The sequence below is a fragment of the Muntiacus reevesi genome, chromosome 19 (assembly GCF_963930625.1).
Source record: "Muntiacus reevesi chromosome 19, mMunRee1.1, whole genome shotgun sequence".
Lineage (NCBI taxonomy): Eukaryota > Metazoa > Chordata > Mammalia > Artiodactyla > Cervidae > Muntiacus > Muntiacus reevesi.
Window position 1 is genome coordinate 46,555,261 of NC_089267.1, and position 18,277 is coordinate 46,573,537.

At 41.8% G+C, this 18,277-nt stretch overlaps 2 protein-coding genes across 2 annotated transcripts in view; one reads left to right on the forward strand and one right to left on the reverse strand.

The window, feature by feature from the left end:
* SIM1 (SIM bHLH transcription factor 1) overlaps positions 1–14,533 on the forward strand; it is a 74,613-nt gene extending 60,080 nt beyond the window's left edge. The window contains exons 11-12 of the mRNA XM_065911621.1: positions 6,082–6,484; positions 8,696–14,533. Coding sequence (XP_065767693.1) covers positions 6,082–6,484; positions 8,696–9,426 — 1,134 coding nt within the window. The 3' untranslated portion in view covers positions 9,427–14,533. The remainder of the gene's footprint in view (positions 1–6,081; positions 6,485–8,695) is intronic.
* A 1,386-nt stretch (positions 14,534–15,919) lies between these two features.
* On the reverse strand, positions 15,920–17,361 carry LOC136150723 (thymidylate synthase). Its single transcript, XM_065911420.1, has one exon. It carries the CDS (start codon positions 17,286–17,288, stop codon positions 16,341–16,343), a length of 948 nt encoding a protein of 315 aa, XP_065767492.1. The 5' UTR covers positions 17,289–17,361; the 3' UTR covers positions 15,920–16,340.
* Positions 17,362–18,277: the final 916 nt, after the last annotated feature.

Genomic DNA, 18,277 nt, shown 5'->3' on the forward strand with positions numbered 1-18,277 from the left:
CATTCCCTTCTCCAGTGGACCACATTCTGTCAGACCTCTCCACCATGACCCGTCTGTTTTGTGTGGCCCTACACAGCATGGCTCATAGTTTCACTGAGTTAGACAAGGCTGTGGTTCATGTGATCAGTTTGGTTAGTTTCCTGTGATCGTGGTTTTCAGTCTGTCTGCCCTCCAATGGAGAAGGGTGAGAGGCTTATGGAAGCTTCCTGATGGGAGAGAGTGACTGAGAGGGAAACTGGGTCTTGTTCTGATGGGCGGGGCCATGTTCAGTAAATCTTTAATCTAATTTTCTGTTGATGGGTGGGGCTGTGTTCCCTCCCTATTATTTACCTGAGGCCACACTATGGTGGAGGTGATGAAGATAATGGGGACCTCCTTCAGAAGGTGCATGCATGCACTGTTACACTCAGTGCCCCCAGCCCTGCAGCGGGCCACCACCGACCCACACCTCTGCCGGAGACTCCTGGACACTCACAGGCAAGCCTGGGTCAGTCTCTTGTGGGGTCACTGCTCCTTTCTCCTGGGTCCTGGTGCACAAGGTTCTGTTTGTGCCCTCCAAGAGTCTGTTTCCCAGTTGTGTAAGTTCTGGCGGCTCTATGGTGGGGTTAATGGCAACCTCCTCCAAGAGGGCTTATGCCACACCCGGGTCTGCTGCACCCAGATTCCCTGTCCCTGCGGCAGCCCACCGCTGACCTGAACCTCCTCAGGAGACACTCAGGACACAGTTCTGTCTCAGCCTCTGTGGGGTCTCTGGGTCCTGGTGCGCACAAGGTTGGTTTGAGCCCTCTGACCATTTCTGGCAGGTATGGGGTTTGATTCTAAAGGCAATTTCGCCCCCTACCATCTTGCTGGAGCTTCTCCTTTGTCCTTGGACGTGAGGTATCTCCTCACAGTCGCTCGAGCACCGAAGCGCCGCTCCTGCACCTACCATCCTGCTAGGGCTTCTCCGCCCTTGGACATGGGGTACCTCTTATGTGTATTTTACCACAATTAAAAATAATTTTAAAAAGAAAAAGAACAGTTACAGAGGACCTGGGAGTGGGGAAAAATGCTGCCATAAACATTCATGTATCGGTTTTTAAATGAATATAATTGTCATTTATCTGGAAAAAGTGCCCAGTTTTGCATATAGCTGTTGCACATTTAGGTTTTTTAGAAACTTCTAAGCTGTTTTCCAGAGGGGCTATATCATTTTACATTCCTATCAGCATTGCATGACTGAGCCAGTTTTTCTTCATCTTTGTATTGTCATTTGGTAGTGTCACTATTTTTTTTTTTTATTTTAGCCAGTCTAATAGGTATGTGGCAATATTTCTTAGTTGTTTGAATTTTCCATCATGTGATTATTTGTCATCTCTTTATCTACTGGGTGAAACGTCTCTTCTTGTCTTTTACATATTTTAGTGTTTTATTGTTGAGTTTGGGAGTTCTGGATTTAGCTTGATTTTGAGTTCCTTACCTGTGGCCAGTGCTATGAGCTACTAAATATTGACTTGCATTCATATTTTGGCATTTATGGAGCTCTTTCTTTCTGAGGATAATTTTCTTCATTTTTCCTATGTCCTCAATTCCTTTCTCTCTTTCCACACGCTCTTTCTTTTTTTCACATAGTCTCTTAAACCTCTCTGTACCCTACTCTCTGTACTCACAGGCTCACAGCAACTGCTGTTGGACTTTGTTTTTTTCACTTAAAAGTAATTTGAAATTTGGCATATTCCTTGCCTCCTAGTAATGCTGATAGCATAGGTCATGTGAAGTTTAATTTGTGCTCCTTGAAAATCACTGCAGATGGTGATTGCAGCCATGAAATTAAAAGATGCTTACTCCTTGGAAGGAAAGTTAGGACCAACCTAGACAGCATATTAAAAAGCAGAGACATTACTTTGCCAACAAAGGTCCATCTAGTCAAGGCTATGGTTTTTCCAGTGGCCATGTATGGATGTGAGAGTTGGCCTATAAAGAAAGCTAAGCGCTGAAGAGTTAATGCTTTTGAACTGTGGTGTTGGAGAAGACTCTTGAGAGTCCCTTGGACTGCAAGGAGATCCAAGCAGTCCATCCTAAAGGAAATCAGTCCTGAATGTTCATTGGAAGGACTGATGGTGAAGCTGAAACTCCAATACTTTGGCCACCTGATGCAAAGGGTTGACTCATTTGAAAAGACCCTGATGCTGGGAAAGACTGAGGGCAGGAGGAGAAGGGGATGACAGAGGATGAGATGGTTGGATGGTATCACCGACTCGATGGACATGGATTTGGGTGGACTCCGGCAGTTGGTGATGGACAGGGAGACCTGGCGTGCTGCGGTTCATGGGGTCACAAAGAGTTGGACATGACTGAGCGACTAAACTGAACTGAACTGATAACCTTATCATTTCTTGAGGGAGGATGTGTGAAGAGATGCAGATTCAAATGGATGCTATTATCCTTCCTACTCAGAAGCCTCTAGAATGGAATGATTTATTGACCTAAAGTCCTCATAATACCTATAAAATTTGTGTCATGAGATACTTGGAGGGAAATTAACATTATAGCAAAATTATGACTGACATAATAGCCTTCTTCTTATAACCATGAAAACAAAACTTCTTGGATTTATATTATAGTTCTAATTATCTACTTCAAATAAGTGCAATATAGGAACAGGCATAGGGATCATGTGTTTCAACACTTAAAAGGATACCAAATAATTTTTTTATCATAAAGAATATTAGAGCAGGAAGAAAAGTTCAAGGACTAACCTAACCTGATATGTCATTCTACAGCTGAGGCTAAGAAAGATAGATTTTCCCTAGGTTACCCTGGTGGGCTGTGGTCCACAGGGATGTAAAGAGTTGGATACAACCGAAGCGACTCAGTACGCATACACACCCTGAGAGTTACTATCGAGAATGGATCTGGAACCAAGTCTCCTGGCTCCCTGTTCTTAGGGCCTCTTCCATTAAATGGCCCCAACCCTGGTTCAGCTTATCCTGTTGGGACACAAGAAGTTAAATCAGTTGCCTGTGACTGTACATGTGGCTAAGTAGCAAATGCAGGTGCCAGGGAGACCAGGGGTCTTCGTCTGTGGCGCCCATTCACAGGCGGCTTATGCTGCCTGGCTGCCTGCCTCCCTTTCTGCCCTCTCTCTTTCCTCAAACATGTCATGAACAACTGAGCTACTTCGGATCAAGTTACAGGGCTGTAGTGTTAACGAAGTATGGTCTGTTTTAAAGGGTGGACATGGCTCACAGTTTTTTGTTTTGGGGGACTTTTTTTTTTTTTTTTGGCCCATGGGGGAATCTTAATTTCCCACCAGGAATCAAACTGGTGCCCCCTGCAGAGGCAATGCGGAGTCTTAGCCACTGAACACCAGGGAAGTCCACGGCTCCCAGTTTGGATGGTGTACGCAGGCTCAAGTTTATAGGCCTTATAAGACAAAGGCTGACGGCTTGGCTTTCCCCCCATACCTCTAGCGCAGTGGGAGGGCTCAGGCTAGCTGAACCACCCAGCTCCCGCCTGCTTGAAGGTCAGTGCGCGCGCTGCTGTGGTTTCCCGATTATCGACAAGAGGCTTCTCTGTCAAATTCTTCTTCAGGTGCTCTTGAAATGTGTACCTCACGTACGCCAGGGTTGCCTCGTGTTGAATTTTCTTTGTCAGTGAAGGGCAGAATGTTCTCCTCTGCTGCGCCAACAGCACTTTCCCATATACACTCAGGGAAGGCTTTTCCTCCTCTCAGCAGGGCTCAAAAGTCTTGACTGGAGCACTTCAGAAATAGGCCTGGTTTATACTTTTACAAAAACAAGCAGAGTCTGGGCAATTCCTAGTGTGGAATAGTACCGACGATCTTGAATTTTTTTCCTAGCAAGCATGTGGATGGTGCTACCAGAGGGCAAATGGAGAGCATGCTGGTCCCCACTCAGTCAGGAGAGAGGGTGGCAGCCCCCGCTTGCTGAAATGAGAGGCTGGCGTTCAAGGGGAGAAAAGCCAGAGGGCAGGTGGGGGCGTGAGTAGGAGAAATGGAGCTTGGGGTGCTGTGATATGTCCACCCTACAGGCCTGCAAGAACGAAGTTCAATTTTCTGTTTTTTTGTCTTGATGGAATATGGTGATGGTCCATATGCACATTCAGAAAATAATTAAATTAACATTAGAAATAGCCATGGAAAAATCTTGACCCTGGAATCACCTGGAACTCTGTCCTGAGTATGCTGTATTTATCAGGGTGCTATGGAGTTGCCCCAGAGGAACCTCTGCACCTCATCTCCCTGGTGGAGCTGCCTGTTTGCACAGAATTGGGGAGGGCTGGGATTCTTTCTTCTGTTCAGGGTGGGCCTAGGAGAAAAGGGAGAGTTTGGCTTGTTCTGAGAAGCCCTCATCAGGGATCACATTTGCTCAACCAGCATGTGACAAGAAGGACAACAGAGCCTGGGAATTTCTTCTGTCCCTGTGCCTCCCCCATCCCTACCCCCTGCACAAGCTCCTTCCCACCTTACCCGCGCCCCACCACACATACCCATCCCTCCTTCTTGGGGGTGAGAAAGAAAATGCAAACTGGACTTGTATTTTGATTCCTGAACCTATAAAGCCGTTTCAGCCACTTTTCTGGTAATCTCTCTAACATTAAATCCTTTCTTTCTCCTCTCTTCCTTACCATGGAAGAATAAAACCAGACTTTGAAACCAGATAGACTGTGGGATGGCTGTGGCATCTTATTAAAACTCAGTGTCCTCATCTATAAAATGGAGCTATGTTACTGTCCAGGTGGCTTTAAGGATTCATTTATATAATATATTGTGAGTGGTTAGGGTTAGCATATTGCTGGGCACACAGTAAGTTCCCAATAAATAGCATCTATTATTATAGCAGGTAATCTCTCTATGGTACCAAGAATTGTGTTTAGCATTAGGTGACCAAAAACTGGTAGAAATGATTATATTGCTGATATTAATGGCTCTTGAGGAACCTCAAACTGAACCTACCTCCTGGGGAGGTCCTCTGGCCTTTTATGTTTTCTTTAAAGCACCTGACCAAATACTCTGGCAAGAGGTGAGCAGTGTGATTCCGCAGAGGTGCAGCCTTGCCTGCAGCTATGTTATCCTGACGAGCCTGTGCATATTTGAAGTTTCACTTTAGAAAGCAAGAAACACATCCTAGTGAACTAGGATAACTTATATGGAACAAGACTTCCCCAAAGTCACATTGAGACTGAATTAGGTTAAGCATTTATTAACTACCTCACCCTGTATCCAGCATGTCTCTCAGAGAGTTACCAGTCCAGTGTGAAGCCTTAAACCTTGCTTTTGTTTTGTTTTTTATGTAAGAAAAAATGTGAAAAGCCAACAGGAGTAAAATATGGTGCTCTCAGGACTTCCTCTGGTGGTCCTATGGCTAAAGCTCTGTCTGCCACAGCAAACACGGGGGCACAGCCAATTATATAAATAAATGTTTTTTAAAAATATGGTGCTTTCTTGGACTCGACGCTACCATTTGTGTAGCAGTGGAGAACTTGGGTTTGAATTCTGGCTCTGCCGGCTGCTAACCCTGCCGTCGTGGGCAAGTCATTTACCCTCCTAGAGCTTTAGCTTACCTACCCGTTTAATGGGTTACTAATATCTCTACTTGGGATTCCCTGGTGACCCAGCTGTAAAGAATCCATCTGGCAATGCAGGAAATGTGGGTTCCATCTCTGGGACGGGGAGATCCCCTGGAGAAGGAAATGGCAACCCACTCTGGTGTTCTTCCCTGGAGAATCCCATGGACAGAGGAGCCTGGCGGGCTACAGTCCAGTGGTCCCAAAAGAGTTGTACCCGACTTAGCGACTAAACAACAACAAATATTTTCACTGCAGCGCTTGTAAGAATTATGTCGAGTAATTCACGGGAAGCGCGTCCGGCAGTGCCTGGCATTTAGTTCAGTCCGTGTTTGTTAGTTTTATCTCCTCCTTCCAGCGGTCTAAAGGATTTTCTTCGCGGTACCGCGACTGACTTGGGTGATCCGAGTCAGGGGCGCCCAGCCTGGCGCTAGAGCCCAGTATGACCGGAAGGATGCTTTCAGACCTTGGGGCCCTTTTTTTAATGTTCTTTTCTCGCCCTCTCGGTTTCAGTACTCCGGATTTCCCACGGAAAGATCGGAATCAGATCACGAGAGCCAGTGGGGCGGCAGCCCCCTGACGGACGCGGCCTCCCCGCAGCTCCTGGACCCCGCGGACCGGCCGGGCTCCCAGCACGACGCCTCGTGCGCCTACAGGCAGTTCTCGGACCGCGGCTCCCTCTGCTACGGCTTCGCGCTCGACCACTCCAGGCTGGTGGAGGAGAGGCATTTCCACACCCAGGCCTGCGAGGGCGGCCGGTGTGAGGCAGGCAGGTACTTCCTGGGAGCGCCGCAGGCGGGGAGGGAGCCCTGGTGGGGCTCTCGCGCAGCCTTGCCCCTGACCAAGGCCTCCCCGGAGAGCAGAGAAGCCTATGAGAGCAGCATGCCTCACATCGCCTCGGTGCACAGGATCCACGGTAAGGGCGAGCTCCAGACTCCCGACGCGCAGCCTGGCATCTCTGGGCAGGGTTGTCTTAGTCTAGGTTGGACCCTGGAGTGAACCCCACCCAGTGAGTTTTCTCCTCGGAATTTACAGATCAGAAGCTCCAACCAATGGGATCTTAAGAACCAAATCCGCTCTTTTGAAGAGTATTGATTTCACTGATGTTTTCTTAATCCATTTATTTTGGACAGGCGAGTAAACATGATTCCCATTTTAACAGTTTTAAAAAAAAGTAAAAAAATTAAGTTAAAATGAATTAAGTCTATTCCTACTAACGTGTAGTCTGTATGCATTTAAATTTCTTCTGTATTCTGAGGCTTCAGATGTGGACAGGGAGTAGCTCGGGGCTCCTTTAGCAGGGTTTCTCAATGAGGACACTGTTGGTGGTGTTGGCGGTGTTGGGGAGGCCTGCCTTTGTTTTATGGCCTATCACTCACTGTCACAAGTATCTTAACCTCCCTGGTCCTTTAGGCATTAAATGCTAGTAACTGCTCCCTTCACCCCATCACAGGAACCCACAGTATCCTCTGTGAGTTGAGGATGGAGTGAGATGTGGAACCCATGGGGACTTTGACCTTGGGATTATTTCATGGCTTTGTGAACACATAGAAATGGGCGCTGCACTTAAAACCTTTAGTGTTATTAATACTCTTCTATGTCCATTTCAATGTAATCTGCTCAAGGAGACCTCATCCTGTCCATTCCAAGTTTGGGTCAGGCAGGTCTTGAAAACCCTCCTCATTTTGTTAAAAGACAGTGACACTAAGATTGATCCGATGGCCATGGTATTTCTCTTCCTGCTGTGTCTCTCAAATGAGAAATATGCTGCACATTGCGGTTCTCCCCATAAAAGTCTCCTGCAAATACCACCTGGGCACTGACTGTTTTCTATGAATGGTTTTGCTTTGTTTCCATTTTTGCTTTTTATTTTTCTGCTTTTATTTTTAATTTCTCTAGTTTGGTAGCCTGGGAATGGAAATCCAGGGCAAAGGGTAATTGCTTGCCAAAGAATGGAAGTGAAGTGAGAATCCTGGCTTAACCCACATGGTCGTGAGGGAAATATTAGCTATAAAATAAGAAAAAAAGGGACAAGGAAAGCAATGACTAGTGTGATCCTGGGCTTCTCTGCTGCATTAAGCAGTTTCAGCTTTCATATGTCCCTTTCTGCTTCTCTCTTTTTATATTGACTTCAGACTATTTGGAGAATAATGTAGTTTATGGAATAATGGTTTGGATGCACTCTTCGTCCATCTCTCTCCTTGTTTCAGAACAGGTTATTATTAACATTTAAAATGTTTATTTATTCTTCACTTTATTTTAGAAGCAATCTAAAATGCCAGAGTTTCTATACGATTATGTGTGTGTGAAACTGAGATTTTTTTTAACACTAGATTTAGGAAGACCATATTTATATTTTTGATAAAGATGATATATACGTATATGTATCTCCATTCAAACATACACACATACACATGTATGAATATGTGTAGATATTTTTAACCCTCAGATAGTTTAAAAACTAACATTAGAGACTTTTTGTAACTCTACTTGAGATACATATAACAATTTTAACATTTTAGGTGATTTAGTGGAAATTGAGAAAATAGTCTAGACTATATTATCCTCATCCTCAATCTTAATTGAAAGCATTTTCTAAGCATCAACAGAACACTTCTCTAGAAAATAACATAAACCAAATGTTGCACATTTTCTTTATTATTTACAGTCAGACAGGTCCCAGGGATATTCATCCATGGACAAATATAAACATACTTTACTGTTTCACTAGTTGGCGTTCACAGCACTCAAACAAAGTTTACCTTCTAGAAAACTTGTAAATTTCATCTGCGCTTAAAAGCCACTAAGAACTATGAATTCCAGGACAATATGTTGACACTCTGTCATGTGTGCCTGCGTCTGTTTCAAATATTGGTGCATATATTAAAAACGAAAGATATAAGGTTTCTTATAATAGGGAAAATAAAAGTGAAAGTGAAAGTCGCTCAGTTGTGTCTGAGTCTTTGCGACCCATGTAGCCCTCCAGGCTCTTGTGTCCATGGAATTATCCTGGCAGAGATACTGGAGTGGGTTGCCATTTCCTTCTCCAAGGGAAGAGAAATTCATTTGCAATTTTGGGGGTGCATTTTGAGACCACTTACTTTTTTTTACTTTTTCTGGTTTCTAGGGCGAGGTCATTGGGATGAAGAGAGTGTGGTCAGTTCTCCAGACCCTGGGTCTGCCAGCGAATCAGGTGACCGATACCGCACTGAGCAGTTTCAGAGTAGCCCGCATGAACCTAGCAAAATCGAAACTCTGATAAGAGCCACCCAGCAAATGATTAAAGAAGAGGAGAACAGATTGCAGTTAAGGAAAGCACCCCCAGACCAACTGGCTTCCATTAATGGAGCTGGGAAAAAACACTCCCTCTGTTTTGCAAGCTACCAGCAGCCCCCACCGACAGGGGACGTCTGCCACAGCTCGGCTCTTGCCAACAGTTCACCATGTGACCACATCCAGCAGAGAGAGGGAAAGATGCTGAGCCCCCACGAAAATGACTACGACAACAGTCCCACAGCGCTGTCTCGGATAAGTAGTCCCAATTCGGATCGCATTTCCAAATCCAGTTTGATCCTAGCTAAAGATTATCTACATTCTGATATGTCTCCTCATCAGACACCAGGAGACCATCCTGCCATCTCTCCAAACTGCTTTGGCTCTCATCGGCAGTATTTTGACAAGCATGCTTACACATTAACTGGATATGCCCTGGAGCACTTATATGACAGTGAAACCATTAGGAACTATTCCTTGGGCTGTAATGGATCACACTTTGATGTTAGTTCCCATCTAAGGATGCAGCCGGATCCATCACAAGGACATAAGGGAACATCTGTTATAATAACCAATGGAAGCTGATGATTTTTCTAAAATATTTTGTTCTTTAAGGATCTCTGAAACATATTTATCATTTAATGCCCCGTTACCAGCATTTGCAATGCCACAGATTGTTAGAATGGATAATTTAAGTTACTGGGTATTTGACATGTGTTCTTGTGAAATCAAAAACAGGGCACTGGCATTCAGGGTTATACACAGATAATGGAGCTAAAGTGAATACACAGATTTGCCCCTCTATTTATATGCAAAACAGGTGAGATTAAATTTTGAATTGAAAAATACTTGTGTAGATTAAGTGAGCATATATACCACATGAAAGGACAGATGGATGACAATGCATTATAATGATTCAGTGAACTTCGTACACACAGACCACTATCCACAACCTGCTGTATATACTTTACAGTATTGACTGTATTTCATAAGTACACCCCAAGTGGGTAACTTTCCTTAACCCTAGCACATAGACCGTTGGAAAGAAATTTCTGTTTCCAAAATAACTAAGGAAGAGGGAGATACATCTCATAAACTAGTTTTTCTTTGTGGTTTCAACCATCCAAATCATTTGGTTTAGGCATAAATTAAGGAAATGGCTCTGAATCTAATACAAGAATAAGTTTTCAGCTGGTATTCATTATAAGCAATCAGGAAGTGTGATTTTGCACCTTACTTTTGAGTTCGACAAAGAACAGGATCACATGGACATAGTGTTAAGGGTTTTTCTAAGTAAAAACACTGAGTGTTGGGACACACATCAAAAGCCTGGTGTGCCCAATTAGAAATAGGTTAGTAAAGATGGACAAGGCCAGAAGCAGAGAAAAATGAAATGATATCTCAAAACAAACAAGTGTCAGCATATGTAATCAACATATTGGGAGCTTATAAAACTAACCAAATAAAAACTCAAACTAATTCACCAGGAAAAAAGCCTGATAAGTGGGAGAAAAAAAAAGCCAACAGGAAAACTAAGGAAAACCATTGAAGTAGTACGTGACAGCCGTATAGCTGCCTGAAGTGTTTGAACACATGTCAATGCACAGATGTGCAAATGTGACACGTGGAAAGCCTCAGGAGAGAGTCTAAGATAAAAGCGTGTGCTGATGGACAAGTGGCTAAAAGGGCAAGAGCAGTTCTCTGACTGAAGGAACAGGCAGAGTGTTCATTTTCCATATTGTTTGTAAACAGCGAAAACAAACTTGGTCTTAGGTTCATGTGATACAGTAGAAAGATGTGGGCTAGATGCCAAGATCTCTGAGTTCCAGCTCTGACCCTGCCTGTAACTTATTTTGGGAGCACTCACCATGCCTGGCCCCAATTTCTTTATCTGTATGACAGCTCTAAAGTTCCAAGGTTCTGTGGTTTGTTGGAACTGAACTTGTCAACCAGTTGATAACCATCTGATGTGAGTTGTCAAGGCTCATCTTTCTGACTTTTCTGCACTCAGAGAGAGGTCTAGATGCTTTGAAGCTCAAGCAGGTGCATGGGCTCTTTTAGACATGTTATAGCTGCAGTCAACTTCCTAGTTCAGCCAAGGTATAGATGGTAGAAGCTGAGGGAGAAGTAATATAAATAATATTTATTTAATACACCATTCTCTAGTAATCAAAGCAAAGTGACGTAAGTGATTAGAGAAATTTCATAGAAAATATTTCCTAAGAGTCCCTTGCCTAAAACTCATGTGATATGGAAGGGGGTGGGGCATATTGGAAGAACTTACTTATCATTCTGAAGGCAGAACATGACCTTGAGCACTCAGGGATTGGTACTATATCTTCATCATTTAACATAGTTATTTGAAAGTCCAGAGGCAGGTGACAATCTGAATGATGGTAATCTGAGAGATGAATACTGTTTGTACATAAGAAGGGAGGCTACATAAAATTAAATCGTTATTGGGTATGGCAGCAACATTTGTGCTGTAAATGAAAAAGGTGCAAGTGAGTGAGACAGTCAGTGTATACTTTCAAAAATGTTCAAAGAATAATAAAAACTAAAAATTGAACTATACAAGCTCTGGAACACTTAAACTGAATTTTTGATCAATTTGCAACATGAAGTAAGGTTTCAGTAATGCTGAAGTTTTTGCTGAATTCTGTAGATGGACAAATGGTTCAAAGACACAGATAGGTCAAGAATATGGTGCATTTTGGAAAATAAATCTGTACAGGTGGGTGTTACTGATGGATACGTGTTCTACCAAAAGTGTAAGAACAGATGTTATCAATATAAAAGGAATGGAATCTCAAGAATCAAGAAAAGTGAACTGATATGAAAGAAAACACTGTCAAAGAAATTTCAGTGGCATTTTTATATGAAAGAAAGTTAATTGATGAAAGAAAATATGAACTCTACAAATAGGAGGTAATCAGAAAGAGTAATGCACTTTAAAATGATTATAACTAATATTTTTTAGTGAAGACTGAATTAACTGAATTACATCTTGACTAAAATTTTGCTAGACTGATCCAGTTTTACACAACCCATTTATATAATTTACAGGTCAATAATTTTATGGTAGCAGCTTTATAACATAATACCTATATGTGCATATGTATGTTCCCAGTTAAAACTAAACTTAAATTGGAATTAGTTTTAAAATTTGATTTTCATAGCTTTGCTAAATGTTGAGAATTGGTTGAAATAGAGAAGTGAGATTTTTCTATCACTTTGGGGATTCATAAAAATGTGTTATATCCAATTACTAGTACATATGTAGCAATTCATTAGATACAAACCTCACACTTTCTAGTAATGGTAGGAGTATGTTTATTTCCCATCTTACTTGTCTGCCTACCTAACTTAAAGATTTGTATGACCAAAGAAATAAATGAATATTTCCCCATCTTCCTTGGGAAAATTTAGTTAAAACTATTATTGAGAATATACTGATCTGGCATATTATTTTTGGATGCATAATATTAATATCCCAATCACTACAGGTCAGACATTTAGATGTGTTACACAGGTTTTTTGACATAGTATGCTGAATATAATGAGTTGGCTTTTTCTAAACTGTAATTGCCTGACATAGGATAATATGACACAGGGCTGGTGTGACACTCAATATGAAAGACAGGATGCAATAAAAGATTTGCCTTCAGTATTTATACAGAAAACTCATTTATTCTTTCTTGATTATATTTTATAAGGCTAGAAGTTTTCCACTGGGCACTATTCTTAATTCTTGGTACACCCTGCTTCCACATGCTACCTCTGGGCAGAGAATTCCACTTAAACTAGACTTTAATGGGCTCTTCTAGAAGAGGATAATATCCTTCATTTTTTGTCTCTTTTAATGGGGAATGAGAATCAATTCAATAAAAGATCATTTGGGAAATATGCATAGACATTTTAAAATAAAATGAGAGGATTTTTTTTTTTCCCCAAGACCTAGACCAAATAAGTTTGATAGAACACACTACAGCTAAGGAGACCTTCTGAGTGCAGATATGGTATTTTGTAGCTCTCTCTTTCTTTCAAGAACTGAATGTTACTAAAATACTCTGTGCGGTTCTATTAGTGCTAGTAGAATTTGGAACTTACACAGTGAACACTGATATTTGGAAAATTGAGAATTTGGCTGTTTGGGGGTCACTTACCTAGGCCAGTGGAAGAGCTTACATTTCCATGTGCTGTTTTTGATTTAAAAGTTTTAGTGCCCAGATTTGGTTCCTTCATTCACTCAGATTACAGGACAGAAAGATACATCTTGTTTTCGGAATAATTTAATAACAATTGTGAATCCTGTGGTTCTCCAAATAAGTGATTCAACTTTCATGTCAGTGTCAGCTTTTGTGAATAAGAATTTGACAGCAAAATCGATTGGTTAGTTCTTACTGGGAAATGCATTGTAGATAAAACATTCATTTTCCTGCTAAATGTCAAATGAATGACAGAACAGCTATGGACACATGCATAGAAAATATTCTTGGAGAGGGGAATTTTTGTGTGGGGCTCATTTCTTGTGCACAAGAGTTCTACGGGTAATGCTAAATTTGAAAAGTGAGATTGTGCTCATATCCAAATAGGGGTTTGCTCAGAGTTCCTTCTCTAGGACAGTTTGTAAAAAGGCTGTGTACGTGTGTATATACATATACACACAAACACAAGTGTAAAACAAGTAACAAGATTCTATTCTGCTGTGCTCCTGAAAAACTGATGGTTCACATGAGAAATTCTAATGAATAATTTAATACCAGACTTTATCATTTTATTTATTGCAGTTTTGCTGCATGGGACTTTGCTTTCATAAGCCTATATAGTGGAGAGTTTGACCTAATTTTCTGATCTGGAACACATTTAATCACATTTGAATTTGTACCCAACAACTCTGGTGTGTTTACATTTCAAAAGAACTAAAATTGGCGTGGAAAAAATTTTAGAAATACTGTAACTTTTTTTCCATTATTTTTCCCCAAAGGGAAATATTTCAAAAAGTGAAACATATGAGCAGGCACTTCAAAGAAGAGATAAAATATTTTGTTTGTTTTTTGACTGACACGCTATAAAAAGGATTATATTTGTGAAAGAAGATACTGATTGCCAATATTTCAAATACCATCTTGCAATGTATAGTTTTTAGTGACATCGTAGTATAAGTCTGTAATTTGAACTTTTACTTTGGAATGTAAAGTAGAAAATATTAGTTATGTCAATGATATCTTGCAAAGTGTTCCCATTTATAATTATTTATATTGTAAATAGCTTTCTGAAGTAAATTTGAAGTTAATGTGCATAAAATGTATTTATTATGTGAGGAATTTTTTGGTTTAAAATATAGTTATCAATATGCAATTTGAGTCTGAACTATTCATTGAAAGAAAAATTTCTGTAGGACAAAACAGACCACCAACAAGAAGACTAGCAATGTAAAAAAATAAAGATTGTTTTAGCACTAGATTCTCATGGAATGCATCACACACACACACACACACACACTTTAAGAGAGCTAGCAATAGAAACTTAAACATATGCACAGTAATTATTAAGTAATGGATCTGATTTTCATTAGATATTGGAAAAGGTTTTCTCAATTTTTTTTTTTATTAGAACATCTTAAGAGGGACTATTTTGGTCTCCACTTTGCTAAAATAAAGTGAGAAATTTCAGAGTATAGGTTACATGTTTAACGTCCAAGGAGGGAAAATAAAACCTATGATATTGAGATTATCTAGTTTGCTGTAATTTAAAAACATTAAAAATGTAGTTTGAATAATTTTTCTTTTGAAACCCAAGGTATTTTTAAAATTTAGAAATTAAAGTCAAACAAATAAAAAAGATTGCCAGGTGATTCTCTCTTTTTCTCATTTTCATAGCACCCAATGTGGTATTTTTCCCCTTCCAGGGAATTCTAATTTACCTTGATGTATTCCAGAAATGGTGCTTCCCTGGTGGCACAGGGGTCAAGAATCTGCTTGCAGTGCATGAACCGCAGGAGACACAGGTTCGATCCATGGGACAGGAAGATCCCCCTGAGGAGGGCATGGCAATCCACTCCAGTAATCTTGCTTGGAGAATCCCATGGGCAGAGGAGCCTGGTGGGGTCACAAAGAGTCGGACACGAGTGAAGTAACTGAGCAAGCACCCATGCATTCCAGAAACGGTCAACTGTTAGCTCAACAAACCTGCATGATATATTTTTAATTCAATGGAAATAGTACTTCTATTTCACAAAGCTTTTTGACAAAATACCACAAAATATTGTTGCCATTAACACAACAGCATTTATCAGGTATTTGTGTACATGATTCTTTCAGTACTTGTTTTAGTGCTTCCATTTCTGAAAATCAAATTGTTTTCACTTACTTTACATTTCAAAATAACTTGGACATCCAATTTAGTTCACAACACTTATGGAATCCATGCTATATGCCCCACATAGGAGAGACACCAGAATCTTTCTCCGTGTAGGACCTTCTAGAAAATCAGATGGAGAGGGTTTCTGATTTTCTTTATGTGCTTTGAAAGTGTAAATTCCTTAGCTCATCATAAAAATGACAAGCATTTATTGAATCATCATGTGCCAGGCATTGAACCCAGCTCAGATTATCATTGGAGTCTGAATGGAGACCATCAGAAATGCCAGTGCACTCGACCTCGCTGATGAGGAAAGTGAGACAGAGGGACTCAGAAACTCAGTGACACGGCTAAGGAAGTGGGTGGTGGAGGTGAGAGTAGAACCTGGGCGGGTTTACTCCGAAACACTACATTACGTTTACCTGCTTCATGTATATAAATAAATAAGTGAAAAAATATGGTCTAAATGGTGGTTGCATAAAATAGTTCCTTCAGTCCAGTTAGTGGTGACTCCAGTAACCGGATGCGTGGTCTTCGGGTTGTACTAAGGTCATTCTCCATTATCACACTGACATGTGATGGCTGGTCCTAGGCAGACAGAGGCCAAGCCTGCTACATCCTTGCATATTTTGCCTTCCTGCTAAGTGAGTCTTCTGATCCTTCTTTTATTTTTTTTTTTTTTTTTTTTTTTTTTTTTTTTTTTTTAAAAAACATAAATGCAGAACATTTATTGTAGCAAAATAAAACTTGAAACATTCATAACCACACTAAGCATTAACATGACTGATGGGTGTTACCCAGCTTGCTCAAATTTGGGGAAATAGTTCTATATAATTCTTGAAATGCACTGACCATTTTCCTAAAACAGTATGAAATTTGAATTTATATAAATTATCTTTCCTGTCTATTCAAAATCACTACATGTACAGACACCCTCAGTGAGTCACCCAAACCCAAGGCCTTTTATTACTATGAGAACAGCACAGCTCTTAGTTGCCAGTGGCAACATTCTTAAAAGTTAATGGATAAAAACCAGTAGATCACTAACAGGCTTTGACCTAGATCCTTCGCATTTGGAGCCAAGTGAACTTTTACCTAGGTGTAAATATCCTTCAAACAACGCCTTTAAAAGCACTCTAGACAGCCATTTCCATTTTAATAGTCGGGTGAGGATTGTAGCCTTCAATCTGAAAGTCTTCAGCCTTGAAGTCATCAATTTTCTCAACTTTTCGAAGGATTTTGAGCTTGGGGAAAGGCCTTGGTTCTCGCTGAAGCTGAGTTTTCAGCGGCTCGATGTGATTCAGGTAAACATGTGCATCTCCCAGAGTGTGTACAAAGTCACCTGGCTTCAGGTCCGTGATGTGTGCAATCATGTAGGTGAGCAGGGCATAGCTGGCGATGTTGAAGGGCACACCCAGGCCCATGTCTCCCGACCGCTGGTACAACTGGCAGGACAGCTCCCCATTCACCACGTAGAACTGGCAGAGGGCGTGGCACGGGGGGAGGGCCATGAGAGGGAGATCTTTTGGATTCCAAGCACACAGGATGATTCTTCTGTCGTTAGGGTTGGTTTTGATTGTGTCGATCACTTTTTGCAGTTGATCTACTCCTTGACCTGAATAATCTGAATCCATATCTTTGTATTCAGCCCCAAAATGCCTCCACTGGAAGCCATAAACTGGGCCTAAATCCCCTTCAGCTCTGTTGGAGAAGCCCAGGCTGTCAAGAAAGTCTCGGGACCCGTTGGCATCCCAAATTTTCACTCCCTTGGAAGACAGTTCCTTAGCGTTGGTGGATCCCTTGATAAACCACAGCAACTCCTCCAAAACACCTTTCCAGAAAACACGTTTGGTTGTCAGCAGAGGAAATTCATCTCTCAGGTTGTACCGCGCCTGCATCCCGAACACCGACAGGGTGCCGGTGCCGGTGCGGTCATCCTTCCGGAAACCGCAGCGGAGGATGTGCTCGATCTGCCCCAGGTACTGCAGCTCCCCGTGCGGCGGCGGCGGCCGCGGCTCGGCGCCCTGCTCCTGCGCGGCGGGCGGCGACGGCGGGCGTGGCGGCTCGGAGCCGGCGGCTGGCATGGTTCTGGCCACTGGCGCTGCGGCGAGGGCCGGACGGCGGCAGATACGGCCTCTCGGCGCTGTCCAGGAGTGTATTTTCTGATCCTTCTTTTAAATGAATGTGATCCCAAGAAAAGTCTACAGGCAAAGCTACAGGCAAAATTATCCTATCAGGATCTCCATAATGTTTGAAAAAAAAAATGTTGAGACTCTCTCAATTAACAAAAATACAAGTGAGTTAAGCAGTAAGTATAAACTACTTATTTTTTTCAACCAACATATTCAAGATATGAGCCAGAACAAAAAGTATGACTTTATCATGATTGCCATTAAATACTGTTTTGCTTCGTGGAAAAATTTCCTTCCTCTTTGGATAAAAGGCCAACCAAAAACCCACTCCACTAAGAACCTATGTGTGTCAGTATTATCTGTATTACTTAAGGGCCTGCTTTCAAGGATACTCTTCAGGGAGAGTTTAGAGGGCTATTGCAACTCCCACATTATATATTTTCCCCATATGAGGGAAAACTGCCCAAAAGTTTTTTGACAGTAAGATTGTCCCTCAGAACACAGATGATTCCTGTAAGATGTCCTTAAGCAATGACACGCTTCTGGCATCAGTCTGTCTCTGGTTCCCTCTGTGATGGTGATAATTCCTGGGTGCCAGCAACCCCGGCAGCCTGTCCAGCCACCCCTGGTCCCTGGCCTCAGCCTCACAGTGTCAGGAAGGTCGATCCTCTGTAGCATTTCTTGGCCTTTTCATAATTACGCTTTATAACTTAATATGTGCTGTATTTACCAGTGGAATTAGATCCAGGGTGGGAGAAATGTAAACCAGCCCATGCGTTGGGAGTTTGTAAATAATCTTTGCTTTCTTCAGTTTCCCCCAGGTCAGGCTCCTGTGTGGGGAGTAATTCCATATGGGACTCTGCCTTGAGTGCCATCTAAGTAAACCTTAAAGGGAATCTTGGCAGAATCTCCCAAGCCATAAGGAAATCATTCTCAGTATC